Source organism: Siphateles boraxobius, unplaced genomic scaffold, assembly GCF_051911475.1.
Source record: "Siphateles boraxobius isolate OS27281-9 unplaced genomic scaffold, OSU_SipBor_1 72, whole genome shotgun sequence".
Classification (NCBI taxonomy): domain Eukaryota; kingdom Metazoa; phylum Chordata; class Actinopteri; order Cypriniformes; family Leuciscidae; genus Siphateles; species Siphateles boraxobius.
The window spans coordinates 405018-417792 of NW_027509200.1; the positions used below are offsets into that span (position 1 = coordinate 405018).

Below are 12775 nucleotides of genomic sequence, written 5' to 3' on the forward strand. Positions count from 1 at the left end.
ATGATCATTTCTCGCGCTGGTTCTACGCGCAGCCAATGGGCGTATGAAACGTCATCACGTAGCATTACGGCACAGTGTTCATGGGAAATGTAGGAAGTACTGCCAGGGGGATAAATGACCGAGAACAGAGCCTTATGCATCACCGGCCAAATTGGCTAGTAAGTTTTTATTAACACCCGCCAAAATGAATTTTAACCCGCATTTGGCGGGTTGGCGGGTGTTAATTTAGAACCCTGGTACTAATGTGTCTTCAAAATTACCTTGGTCCAGGTAGTGACACAGGTGGTATGTTACATTATAACCGACTATTTTTCTATTGTACTTATGCTATAGATGTACTCACATAGACCATGAGTTTATTAGCACGTCAGGTTAGCACATATTTTCAGTTGCACATTGTATGAAACTTTTAATAAAGGCGATTGATTGATCAGTTTCAGCATCTTAACTTTAAACTATTATAATTGGAAAAGTGTAAAGAAACAGGCAAGAAACCGCCAGGTTCACCTACAGTAGGTGATAGCCCGCAGTTCTGTAACACACGTCAGAGCTCTCCATATCATCCACAGTTTACTCTTCCCTACTGAGTGGTTCATGCCCAATTATGTAAGTACATAGCGTTCACTTGCGTGTTCTTCTTCTTCTTCGAGTCTGTTGCAACCTTAGATGTCATTCTGTCACTATCTGGTCACAGCTGATGGGGTCATTTCAGCTTGGTGCTGGGGGTGGGTCATTGTCTGTACAGCTTCACAGCTGCATGTGTCTTCTGTCTGGTGGTCCCGTGCTTTCATAAGTGCTTTGCACCTCTCCTGTTCCACTCGTAGTCTGTTGAGGGTCTTCCAGGTTAGCCACCCTGGTGGGACATTCAGTAGGAGTGATTCCTCTCTCCATCTAGTCCTGGGCTTGTGTATGTAGCTGGTTCCATTATCTTTCCAGATATTGTCCATGCTGTTTCTTTGGTTGTCTGGAGGTGGGACTGTCTGCAGGAAACTGGATCTGGATTTCAATCGTGGTGGAGGTGCTGTCTGTCCATGAAGGGGATGCCAGGTGTCAATCTCGTGTGCTCTCCTGTGCTGTCTTGGGCTGCATCTTATGTGGCATGTGGGGAGCGGGGATGGGAGGGAGCAATGCCAGCTAGTTGTAGAGGCACGGGCCTGGCGTTGTCTTTATGCATACCGTGATAATGCGGCAGGTATAGAGGGAATGCATTGACGTCACTTTCCCGCCGGAACAACCCCCTCAGCCTGACCGAGTGGCAAAAGATCTGCTGCGTGACTGGATTTAATAGGGGAAACTGCGGAAATGCGAATAAATCTAACAATTTTATCAATTTAAACTAAATGTTGGACTCAAGTGTTCCTCACTAAAGATCGAGTAATCCATGGATATTGACATGCAGCCAGGAATCGTGTTGCCTGACATTTATTTTTGCCTGATTTCACCGCGGGGAAATAAAAGCAATATAGACCTAAACACAAAGCAAGCCTGTGAACGCTTTATATAAATATAATATAGGTAGGTATCCGGGTGATCACTTATATCAGTGTTATATATAGCCTATATATATATCATATCGTCCAGCCCTAAACTTTATAAGTTTTTTTGGTCAGTGTTTATTAAAAAAAAAACATCCAATAATGCAGAATATGCAATGATAAATATATAATTGATGAGTTGTTAATGTATATAACCGTACAAAATATATGGGTATGGTTTTACTCCTAAATTCAGCATATTGACACAAAATGAAAACAGCAAATCCACCTTTCGCTGACTGGAGTCCAGTTGTTTCTGTGAATTGCAGCGATCCATTTGCTCCTCTTTCTATAGCAGTCTGTAAAAATATACCTCCGATGTTTTGTCAAATCTATTGTACAGTCAATCGCAAAGCTCTTTCCCACTTTATATGTGTTGTGTTTGTTTTTCACGGCATTCGTGCGAAAACATATACAGCCGCTCAGTCTTTTTGCCACTCACTGTTTAGTAACCATAGTAACTGCAGGCACTCCGGCCGACGGTGACGTCACGCGCATTCCCTCTATTGTTGAGGGCTGTGTCAATCAGTTTGGTGTGGTGGGAGCGGCTCCAGTTTGACCACGTGTATTCAGCTGTAGGGAAGCACTGACTGGGCCCTCAACCAAGACATGCTGCTACCATCCGACCACATTACTGAGTGAGATTCTCTCAATGCACAGAATATGATGTGAGGTGTGTGTAAGTTAATGCGATGTGTGGTAGACCAAAAACTTTTAACCTTCTCTTAGTAGGGATCTTTACATGAAGATGCTCTTGGAGGCTTATAGTTTCAATTCAATCATGCAATCATCTGTAGAACAGTCTAAGCCAGATAAGAGTAATACCCCTACTATGCTACTGTACTTAGATGTTCATGCATGCATCATGCACATGATGTAGACAGGCACACCAAACCCACCCACATATACTCACACCTTCCCCACATCCCCAATGTATCATCTGTTATATATGTATATCAGCTTACTGTATGTATACATCAGCTCTTCCATAAGTTAAAAAGTGTGCATCTGAGTTGCATCTGAAACATACTGTTGTGGAGCTGGTGTCTGTTACACATAACACTAGCACAGTTTAACGTAGACATAAAGCCCTTATTATTGTTTTTAGAGTATGTTTTTTCTTTCAGATTGAGAAGCTGAATGCAGTGGGCTGGAGGCCCATGCTTTTTCTTGAGTACCCAAACAAAAAAGTCAAGACGCTGCTGCCGGAGGGGCTCAAATTAAGTTCAGGGGAAAAGATATGCCTAAACAACATGAACACTATCTACAGCATGATAGTTCAAGGTGATTCCACATTTTCTATACATTATAACATCTTTAAACAATCCAAATTCAGAAATTTTTTAAAAACTAAGTATATTCTTTGCGTTCCTTGTATTCTTTCAGGAAAGACAGCGCCGACGGACCCTTCAGCAACCGGAAATCTGCAATGTGATCCAGAAGAGGAGACCATTGTCGTTTTAAATTTGGAGACCATTCAAGATCCACCACCTCAACAAGGTGTGCTTAGTATAGCTTTATCGTTATCTTTCATATTTTTATGACAGTGTTCTTTACCAGCATATTATTGTCCAACCCGTTCTCATCAATCTGCGTATAAATAACACGACTTTACACTCTCAAATTGCGTGTAATGCATACGCCAAAGTCCAATTTTGCGTGCATATGATACGCCAATCCTTCCCATTAACTTCGGTGGAGAGCAGATGCGTCTAAATACCACGCATCACCTTCAACGGCAATGACGTCGACAGCGAGGCTCAGTTCGCCCAGTTCACCTGATGCGCGTACCGTTACACCTTCAAACAGGTAAGGGCAGCAATCTTTTTTGTTTGTTTTTGTAATGAGATCACTGTGTTAACTGTATTATTTTAATTATTTCAGTGTTTCTGTTACATGGGGCCATGCCCATGTGTCAAAATGGCAGCGTAATGCGTTAAAATTAGTTGTTAGTGGAACCGTGAGCTGCTCCGTTAGCACAGCTGGTATCCTACCATTGACATTAGCCTAAGCTAACTTCTACTGTATGCCTGTTGCAGTTTGAAATAAATAAAAAACTGTTTTTAATCATGTTTTGACATGGGTCTTCAGCTTTTAGACATGGCTGATGACAGCACTACAAATCAGCAGACTGAATTAGTGTTTGCTAACGTTTTTAGCTAAAGTGGTAACGTTAGCCTACGGGACCCCCCAGGGGTCAATAATGTGGACTAATTAGTGCGCATGGACTCCTAAACCGGATTTATTCCCAAATTCTGGGCAACAGGACAAACCGTTTATTGGCTAACGTTATAAATCGTGCCTGTAGAAATGGTATGTAACGTTATATACTCCATGCTGCATCTAAATGTTAACGTTATATGTAACTTTGGTGTGGTGTCCCTGTTATCGCTCTAACGTTATATTACACGTGGATGCTGACACCAGATCAGTATTTCGGATCATACGGCCTAACGTTACATTCACTATACCAGCCGATCTGAGATCTGCTAGAATCACAGGCACATTGGAATAATTGGCATCACTAGTTGCTTGCAGAGGCATGATACTTGCTTAAATAATACTAGATATAATACAGCGTCAATCTTATTAACTACTATTTATTTTGTATAAAATAATTTACAGTAACGGTCAAAAGTTTGGAAACATTACTATTTTTTATATTTTTTGGAAGAAGTCTATTCTGCTCATCAAGCTTGCATTTATTTGACAAAAAAACAGTAATATTGTGAAATATTATCATAATGTAAAACAGCTGTTTTCTATGTTTCCCTTTTCTATGTGAGTATATAGTAGTGTAATTTATTCCTGTGTATAATATTATATCATGTAACACTGAAGACTGGATTAATGATGCTGAAAATTCAGCTTTGCATCACAGGATTGAATTATATTTTAAAGTATATTAAAATAGAAAACCATTATTTTACATTTTAATTATATTAATATAAAACCTTCTTCATTTAAATGTTTATAAACCTGTTTGCACACTGTTTTTGCTGTTGTTTGTGCTTTGTTCTATAGTAAATGAACTGAATTAACCAAATACTGAGTCTGTATCTTTCGTATGTCGTTGAAAAGTCTCCAATAGTTTTGGGCAAAAGAGGACAAGTTAAATTAGACCACTGTATGTCCGCCCATATTATATTAATTAAAAACTAAAATGACCAACTGGTTACCAACACACGACTGTTGATCCACGACGTTGCCACAACGTCGCAGTTACTTACTGACAACGTTACAAAGTTACGTCGTGACAACGAATCCAGGAATTTCACTTTTCCGGTTGCCACGACGTAACTAGTTACGTTGCCACGACGAAAGTTCGGTCACCAGGTTACGTTGCAGTTACGTAACAGTCACGTATTTTTGTTAGCTGGGGTAGGGTTGGATTAGGCTTCAATTCCCGGGATATTTGATTTCTAATGGCATCACATATAGTGCATTTTACCTAAAGAAAATTTGAGCACGATTTAGATTAGAGTCTTTGTCTCCAGCAGAAAAACAAAAGAATATTAAGGTATCAAGCCTGACTTTATTCTGCCATTCCCATTGTGTCATTCCCATTATTTTACAATAGTTATTGGGTTACAGTACTGTCACCCAACCTCATCTGTCCTCAAGAATATGGAAGTTCTATTAATTAGAGAAGGAAAGGACTAGTAGTAAGCCAATGCTTCCAAAGTATTACATTCAATGAGTGCACAATTCCTACATTGATGTAGTACTGTTATAATGCTTATAATTACACATTTTTACCAAAAATGTACACATTAATATTACAAAAGTTACTTGTCATTACCATAAAATAAGTTGGTATTTTAATATCTTAAATTAAGATATTACCCTCTAATGTGTGTTGTGTAAATTGCTACTCATACTTACTTTGATATCACACACTTACTTTACCTTGCAGTTCAATATCATTAACATCAATTGGATTACTTAAGTTATATGCAGTTTGTCTGATGTGTTCTATGTCACCCATCCCTAGGTCCAACACAATTTATCCATGGTGGATGACAATAAAAAAAAAATTATGTCGTTTTTTATCTTTATAGTGACATTGGAAAGGCATAGGATATGCTCACATTAGGTCCTCCCACAAAATTAAATATTTTGTTACGTGGCATGCCGATAATTATAATTTATTTTTGTTTTGTTTGTAGTGAAAATGCCAGGTGGATCAACTCTTCGACAGTGCACCCATTGCCTGGAAAAGATAAATTGTGCCAATAGAAGATGCACCAAGGTAAATAATGTACAATAGGCTATTGAACTGTCTAACTAATTGTCTAACTGCTAACCCCCATTTTCATGCATTAAAGCCAGAGTCATTGGCCCTCATTTATCAAAAGTGCGTACACCAAATTTCCAGCGTACACCTGGCGTACACCCAAAACCACGGTGACTTTGAAATTTATCAATATGGACGTTGGCGTATGGCACGCTCAAATCCTACGCCAGCTCAGGAGGTGGTGTACATGTACGCACGTTTTGAGTTAGTGCGGAAATGCGCAGAAAAACAATTCCTAACACCATAAAATGCACTGACAAACTAAAAGATATGATATATTATGACCCACTGTAAAACAAAAAAACAAAAACATAGTAATTATTTACTTCAGTGTTTATTTTTGTGCAACATGGACTTCAATGTTTAATTTGTGTGACTTTACCAAAGCATTTGATTTGTAAGCCTATGTATTCCTTCAGTTGCGAGCCTGTGCGCTTTACCTGACGTTTCATGGTTAGGCCCGGCAGGTGCGCACGGACTGGGTTCGGTAACGAAAGGCTTTCAATGACCAACAAATAATTCAGACTGACAAAATAATAAAAAATACATTCTTCTTCTTTTAAATAATAATAATAATACAAATAATAATAATGACATTCTTCTTCTAAATAACAATAAGCGTCATTAATAATACAAATCATACTAATAATAAGAAGCATATTACAAATTGTCATGCAATTATTAATGTGAATGAATGGTAGGCCTACTCCACATCACATCATCATCATCACTATTGTACACCCCAATACATGTAACGTGACAATACGCCAACATATACGCCCGTTTCTATGCAAGAATGATAAATGAGGGCCATTAAGTCCAAATTAAAATAAACTTTATTGGCATTAAATATCTCAGTATTTGTTGCCCATGCAATAGAGTGACAATAAAACAGGAGTTTGCAGTGGAGACATTAAGTTAATCATACAAAAGACAGAAAGAGTTTTGTTTTGTTACACTACAAATTTGTAAATGTTTCACAATGTTACATTTCCCACCCGATGGAAAGGTACCTGTTGTTATTGAATTTTTGACTATTGGTTCCTTTAAATAACATCCTCTTACAATGCTACATATTTGACATTGAATCTGTCTATTACTGACAGTACTTTGTATTGAGGTGAATCTCAACTGTGGAAACTGGCAACATCTCCACTAGCGCATACAATAATGACAACTTAAAGGGATAGTTCACCCAAAAATAAAAATTGTCATAATTTACTCACCTTCAAGTTGTTCCAAACCTGTATGAGTTTCTTTCTTCTGCTGAACACAAATGAAAATATTTTAAAGAATGTTGGTAATCAAACAGTTGGAGCACCCATTGACTTCCATTGTAGGAAAAAAAAATACTATGGAAGTCAATGGGTGCTTCAACTGTTTGATTACCAACATTCTTTAAAATATTTTCATTTGTGTTCAGCAGAAGAAAGAAACTCATACAGGTTTGGAACAACTTGAAGGTGAGTAAATTATGACAATTTTTATTTTTGGGTGAACTATCCCTTTAAGTTATAATGTCTGTGGCCAGATAATGGACATTCGTATTTTCCATTAAAATATGGATACCTAACTAGGTTTTAGCATTATGCCTTTAATATTATTAAAATGTGCCGGTGCATTAACTCAACTGCATATTTAGTCTGTCTGTTCAATAAATTGCATAAACTTGGTATCCAAGTTATTATTTAGGTCCTTGTAAATAGAGGGCTAGAACATCTGCATACTTGATCAACTGGACCACAGTTTAGATATTTAATTTTTTTTCCTGTGAGTCATACTGCTCTCTCTTGTCTCTCTCCCTTACTCAGTGTGGGAAGCTGCTGGACATGAAGTCCAGGCAGACGGCCCGTATGAAAGGGTTCCGGACCAGAGCCAAGGAATGGGCACAAAAAGTTAAAAAGTCCCGCAATCAGGCAAAGATTTTTGACAACAGTGCCCTTCTGGTAATAAACATTTTGTCTTTCTCTTTTGGTCAGGCATTTCAGGTTCCTGTCAACATTACAGAAATATAGAATTGTATTTACATTGTGCAAAAAAGCAGCAACTATGGTAATGTCATGCAGTTATGTGTCATGATGTCATCAACCCAACTGCATTTGCAATATTTCAGATAATAATGAGCTCGTCCATACATAAATATTAAAACAATACACAGAATTTAGCCCTGCCTACAACTTGTATTCATTCAGCCCCAGTATCCAAGGCAACTTTACACTAAGATGTTTTTCTTTTGGTTCACTGCACTGTAAAACAAACCTGTGAAATGCATGGCAGCACAGGGTGCCAAACGTTTACCATTAATGAAAATATTGGTTAAAGATCGTTAAAAAAGAAATGGTCAATGACTGGCAGAAGCGTTTGCCAAACAAAAACTGTTAAATTATATAAAAAATATCCTAATTCATAAGTATTTTACAAAAAACAATTAGGCCTATTTTACAGGTACTTCCAAGGTGATTATTGTGTAACGTTCTCTATAAAATGTAAATCTCTTGCGGTTAACTATATATATATATATCATGCCATCAGCAACTACAGGACAAATCAGTTATTTCCTGTAAAATTTGGATATTTTTTTACAGTGTGGTCCTGCAGTAGAGTAGGTTAAGTCACTTGCTGATGCAGGGGCAGTACAGAATCTTTTAGAGAGAAAGTTTGATTTCTTACAGGAAAAGAAACATTTGCATATGCCTCAGTTACTCCAGAAAGGACATTCACCCTTATAAAAACCCATACTAACTTTTTTATAGACAGCTTGTATGTGTATAATAATAATAACGTATTTCTTGCCTTTGTAACCCTGTCTTAGAAATCTCTGTGTGTTTGCTTATTGTTTTTCTATGTTAAGGTGGAGAAACTGAAGGCCCTTGGGTACTTTCCCCTCCTGCTGTGGGGAACGTACAGACCACAAAAAAAAAAGTGGATGGCCCAGCTCCAGTGCCCCTTTGAGCTGCCAGTGGTAGCGCATGCGGTCATGGAAAAGATATTGTGCCTATTTGAAGGTTTGTTAGAAGGTAGGTCACATCACAACATCAGTACATTCATGACTCTCTATTAAGATTGATCCTGTATTGTGTAGCTATCCAGTTGGATCGGTTTTAAATGCCAGTACAGAGAATTTTTCACACAATCTAGATTGCTGGTGGTGGGTAATTTTGTTCTACTTATCTTTTGTCTTAAACTTTTTATATTTCTTTGGTTACTCACATTTTGAACCACATACTGCATCTTAAATGTCTTTTGTTTTATTTTTTATCACAGCATGTGATCTTGAAAGAGAGGAGGTGGGGCAGCAAGAGAGGACAGGAGAAGAAGATGAGGCAGAAAGAGAAATAGATGGTGAAGACCAGAGAGGACACGGGGGGCAACGTGAAATAGGAGAAACTTAGAGGAGGGACATGCAGGAGATGGAGATAGAGGCACAGGAAGACAGAGTAGAGAGTGAGAGAGTGAAGAGAGGAGAGATAGAGGCACAGGAAGACAGAGTAGAGAGTGAGAGAGTGAAGAGAGGAGAGATAGAGGTACAGGAAGAGAGAGGAGAGATAGAGGTACAGGAAGAGAGAGGAGAGAGTGAGAGAGGAGAGATAGAGGTACAGGAAGACCAAGTGGAGAGACGAGAGATGGAGGGACAGGAAGACTTCGAAGAGTTGGGACTGATGGAGACAGACAAGCAGAGAGAACAGGCAGAAGAAATGGGGGAAAAAGAGATTGAGGCGAAGAAGAAAGTAGTAGCAGCAAACAGGTAAGTGTCAATACAGAATAGAAGAGGCAGAGCATTAAGGGCAATCTTGACTATGTAGAATATGAGATACAGAATGGTAAAGAATGTGCCCATGTACAAAAAGAAGTAGCACACCACACAAGACTCAGAAGTCAGATGGTATTTCACAAGTTGCTCTCTTTCTACTTTTTCTTATAACGTGGAGTTATTTGTATGGCAGCAGTTTGGCATCCGGTGTGCCATAAAGCAATGTGGCAATGCCCAATGGTGAAGTCATCAGAGAAAGTGTCAACAGATTGTCCTGCATTGCGGTGTACTCGAAAGTATTCACTTGGTTTGCAAGGCAGACACCACACACCTCTATTGCAATTTACACATGTTTTTTGTTTCTCTATACAGGAAGTCAGCTGTCAAAATTTCAGCGAAAAGGAAAAGGAAAAGAAGCCAAAACAATAATGATGGTAGGAAAAATGCTATGAAGTATTTTTAATTCAAAAATAATTAAATAATAATTCCTAAACTCGTAACTAATCTAATAGCTTTTTGGTCCACAATATAATATCTTCTTATTGCTAGTTTAGTACATTACAGGCCTGATAACAAATATAAAACTATTAACGTTATATTAGTTGAAAATGTCTTTTACTTGCCTAATTGACTCATTTTACATTGGAGTTTTTGGGGCTTCGGAATAATCCAGGGAAATTATGATGTGCATTTACTTCTGGTCTTATATTTCAAAGAGAAATGCATACAATACCCTCTCTCTGGGTTTATACGGTTACATTGCAATGGTTTGTACTAACTTAATTTGTTCATTTTTCTTTACAGCTTGCCAGTATCACAGCAGATTGGAGATTTTTCCAGTGCAATATGTGTCCAAGACACGTGAAAAAAAGGTGAGTAGCTATACGGAGAACTTTCTGTTCGACTGTAGGTGCATAAATAAAAACAAGTCTAAATAAAAAGTAGTTGACATGTTAAATAATTTGCTGTTAGAGCGTTCTAAATATTAAACCAAAACTTTGATGTTTTGGTAATTATATGGCGATTGATTTTTAGAGGCTAGGAGGAAAAATAAATGAAATATTTAATTATGAAATAAAAGTATGACTTTGGTTTGTCTTTTACCCTCTTCCCAAGGGCTGTAAAGAAGTCCTGGTCCATTGGCTCCCGTGTCCATCATGGTAACATCAGCTTTCTTGTTTAACTGACTTATGGGTTGTCCTTAAAGTGACAGTTAACCTAATTAAGAAGCCTGTCTGATTAACACATAAACTTAAATAACTCCCAATTCATGGTAAAGCGCCTAGACCAGTGTTACATTTCTTTTTGGGAAGTCAGGCGGGCTGCTTAATTTTGGATGAACTAAGATCTCTCCACATGTGGCATCTGTTTTTGCCTACAGAGAGATTAAGCTACACAACTACAACATACATGAAAATGTCATTACAAAGTGACAATAATATAATTTGGATATAAATATACATTCTCTTCTGCTTTCTCCACCCCATTCTGTCAGGGAAATATGTAGAATCCTAACAGGGTTTATAAACCATGTCAGAGGCTATCCTTATATTGAACCTATTTCAGCAATTAAATACATAATTTCTGTACGTTTTATTTTGCCATTTCTTTCAGCCAAAAGGCCTGGCCCCCATCTTGGGAACCGCAGGAGAACATTGGAATGACTGTGTCATAAAGGAAGGTCTGCTAAAAAATACTGTTGTCACTGATGGTGCAAAGAAAACAAATGTTGTGAAACAAATGTTGTGTCCATTAAACTGGGCCATGTGGACAACAATAAAGTTGTATTGCACAGAATTGATTACATATATGTTGTAAATAAAAAGTATGTGTTTATAAATTTGTTTCATTTTTTGTTCATTAGGGCTGGGTGTTGGGAAGGACCTCATCGCATCCAATACTTTTCTCATCCAAAAGGCCAATCGTTTTATTGTGCAGTTCGCCTTTTCACAACCTTCCACCCAGAAAAACTAATTTGCATTGTCTGGCACTTTACAATATTTCACAATAAAAGTTCTGTTGTGAGTTTTGTTGTTGTTTCTCCTTCTCTGAAAACATGGAATTAACATTGTTACGGGAGTACTTGAGGGTGTATAAATATCTTTCATTTTGTCCTATGATAAAGTTTCATTTTCACCTCATTCTGGCCCCACAAATTCAAGCTAGTTATAAAGCACAAGCACAACTGCATGTACAATAGTAACCCCAAAAACTTTTAAATACCAAAATAATAGAAAATTACACACCAATAGATATCCCTTATATTCATATTGAGCAAAACATGAAATAACACTTATTTTTAACATTTACTGTCTTTTAACATAGAGGCAAAGCATGCTGGGAACTAGAAGTCTGTTGTAACCACTGATTGTAAGTCATTCCGTGAATGGGTGTATATATGTGTGTATAATACATTCACATTTATGGGAACAGGTATGTGCAATATATGTGCACAACAAAGGATACAATTACATTTAATGCTATTTTTGTCTTCATTTATAAATGTTTAATATGTATCAATATATAGCCACACATGGTCAATGCTGCAATGCATTGCAGTATATTGACAAATATAAGCACTAGTTTCGCATATGTATAATAAGGTAATTTTATATTTTGCAGTATATTCCCATATATTTTTGTTCCATAAGGGTAACCTTTTTAATCCTTCTAGTACTCAAGGTATATAGCCAGCTTTGGTGTTAAGAATAACCAGTTGCATTTTGTTTTCATAATTTTCGTTCAGTGAATGCATATTATCTTTAGTTCGTTGCTATGGTGGTTGCTATTGATGTTGCTAATTGCTATCGCTTCCACCCGGAAATTATTTTCTTCACAGACACCCACTTTTTTAACGATATCTTCAACATTTCTCCACAGAAAAACAAATTGATAACTCAACACGTTATGTTCATGTTAAGGCTATCACTTTTAATAATTGCTCCTTGGAAAATGAGAAGAAAAAAAAAATTGGTAGCATAAGGTTACGGAAGTGCATGATTGTGTTGTGGGGCGGAGTTTGCGCGTTATACTCCTGTTTTGGCTAAAATATCTGAAATAAACCAACATATCTACTATTTGTTAACATAGATCATCTAGATGCAGTGTAATTACTAGTTTGGCTGTACTAGATATGTAATATATTCAGTAGATATATCTTTTTACAACCCTATTTTACAACCCTACTTTGCA

At 37.5% G+C, this 12775-nt stretch overlaps 1 protein-coding gene across 1 annotated transcript; it reads left to right on the plus strand.

Moving 5' to 3' along the window:
• Positions 1 to 3165: 3165 nt before the first annotated feature.
• LOC143724324 (uncharacterized) lies at positions 3166 to 10766 on the plus strand. Its single transcript, XM_077217326.1, has 7 exons — positions 3166 to 3344; positions 5705 to 5787; positions 7644 to 7778; positions 8684 to 8849; positions 9956 to 10017; positions 10388 to 10455; positions 10700 to 10766. Exons 1-7 carry the CDS (start codon positions 3317 to 3319, stop codon positions 10764 to 10766), a joined length of 609 nt encoding a protein of 202 aa, XP_077073441.1. The 5' UTR covers positions 3166 to 3316.
• The last annotated feature ends 2009 nt before the right edge of the window (positions 10767 to 12775 follow it).

What these genes read in the sequence shown, in the direction of transcription:
- LOC143724324 (XM_077217326.1), top strand. Translation starts at nt 3,317, where the DNA reads ATGCGCGTACCGTTACACCTTCAAACAG. An exon ending in TTGACAACAGTGCCCTTCTG is followed by an intron (nt 7,779 to 8,683) that starts GTAATAAACATT and finishes TTCTATGTTAAG; the next exon opens with GTGGAGAAACTGAAGGCCCT. An exon ending in CCAAGACACGTGAAAAAAAG is followed by an intron (nt 10,456 to 10,699) that starts GTGAGTAGCTAT and finishes CCTCTTCCCAAG; the next exon opens with GGCTGTAAAGAAGTCCTGGT.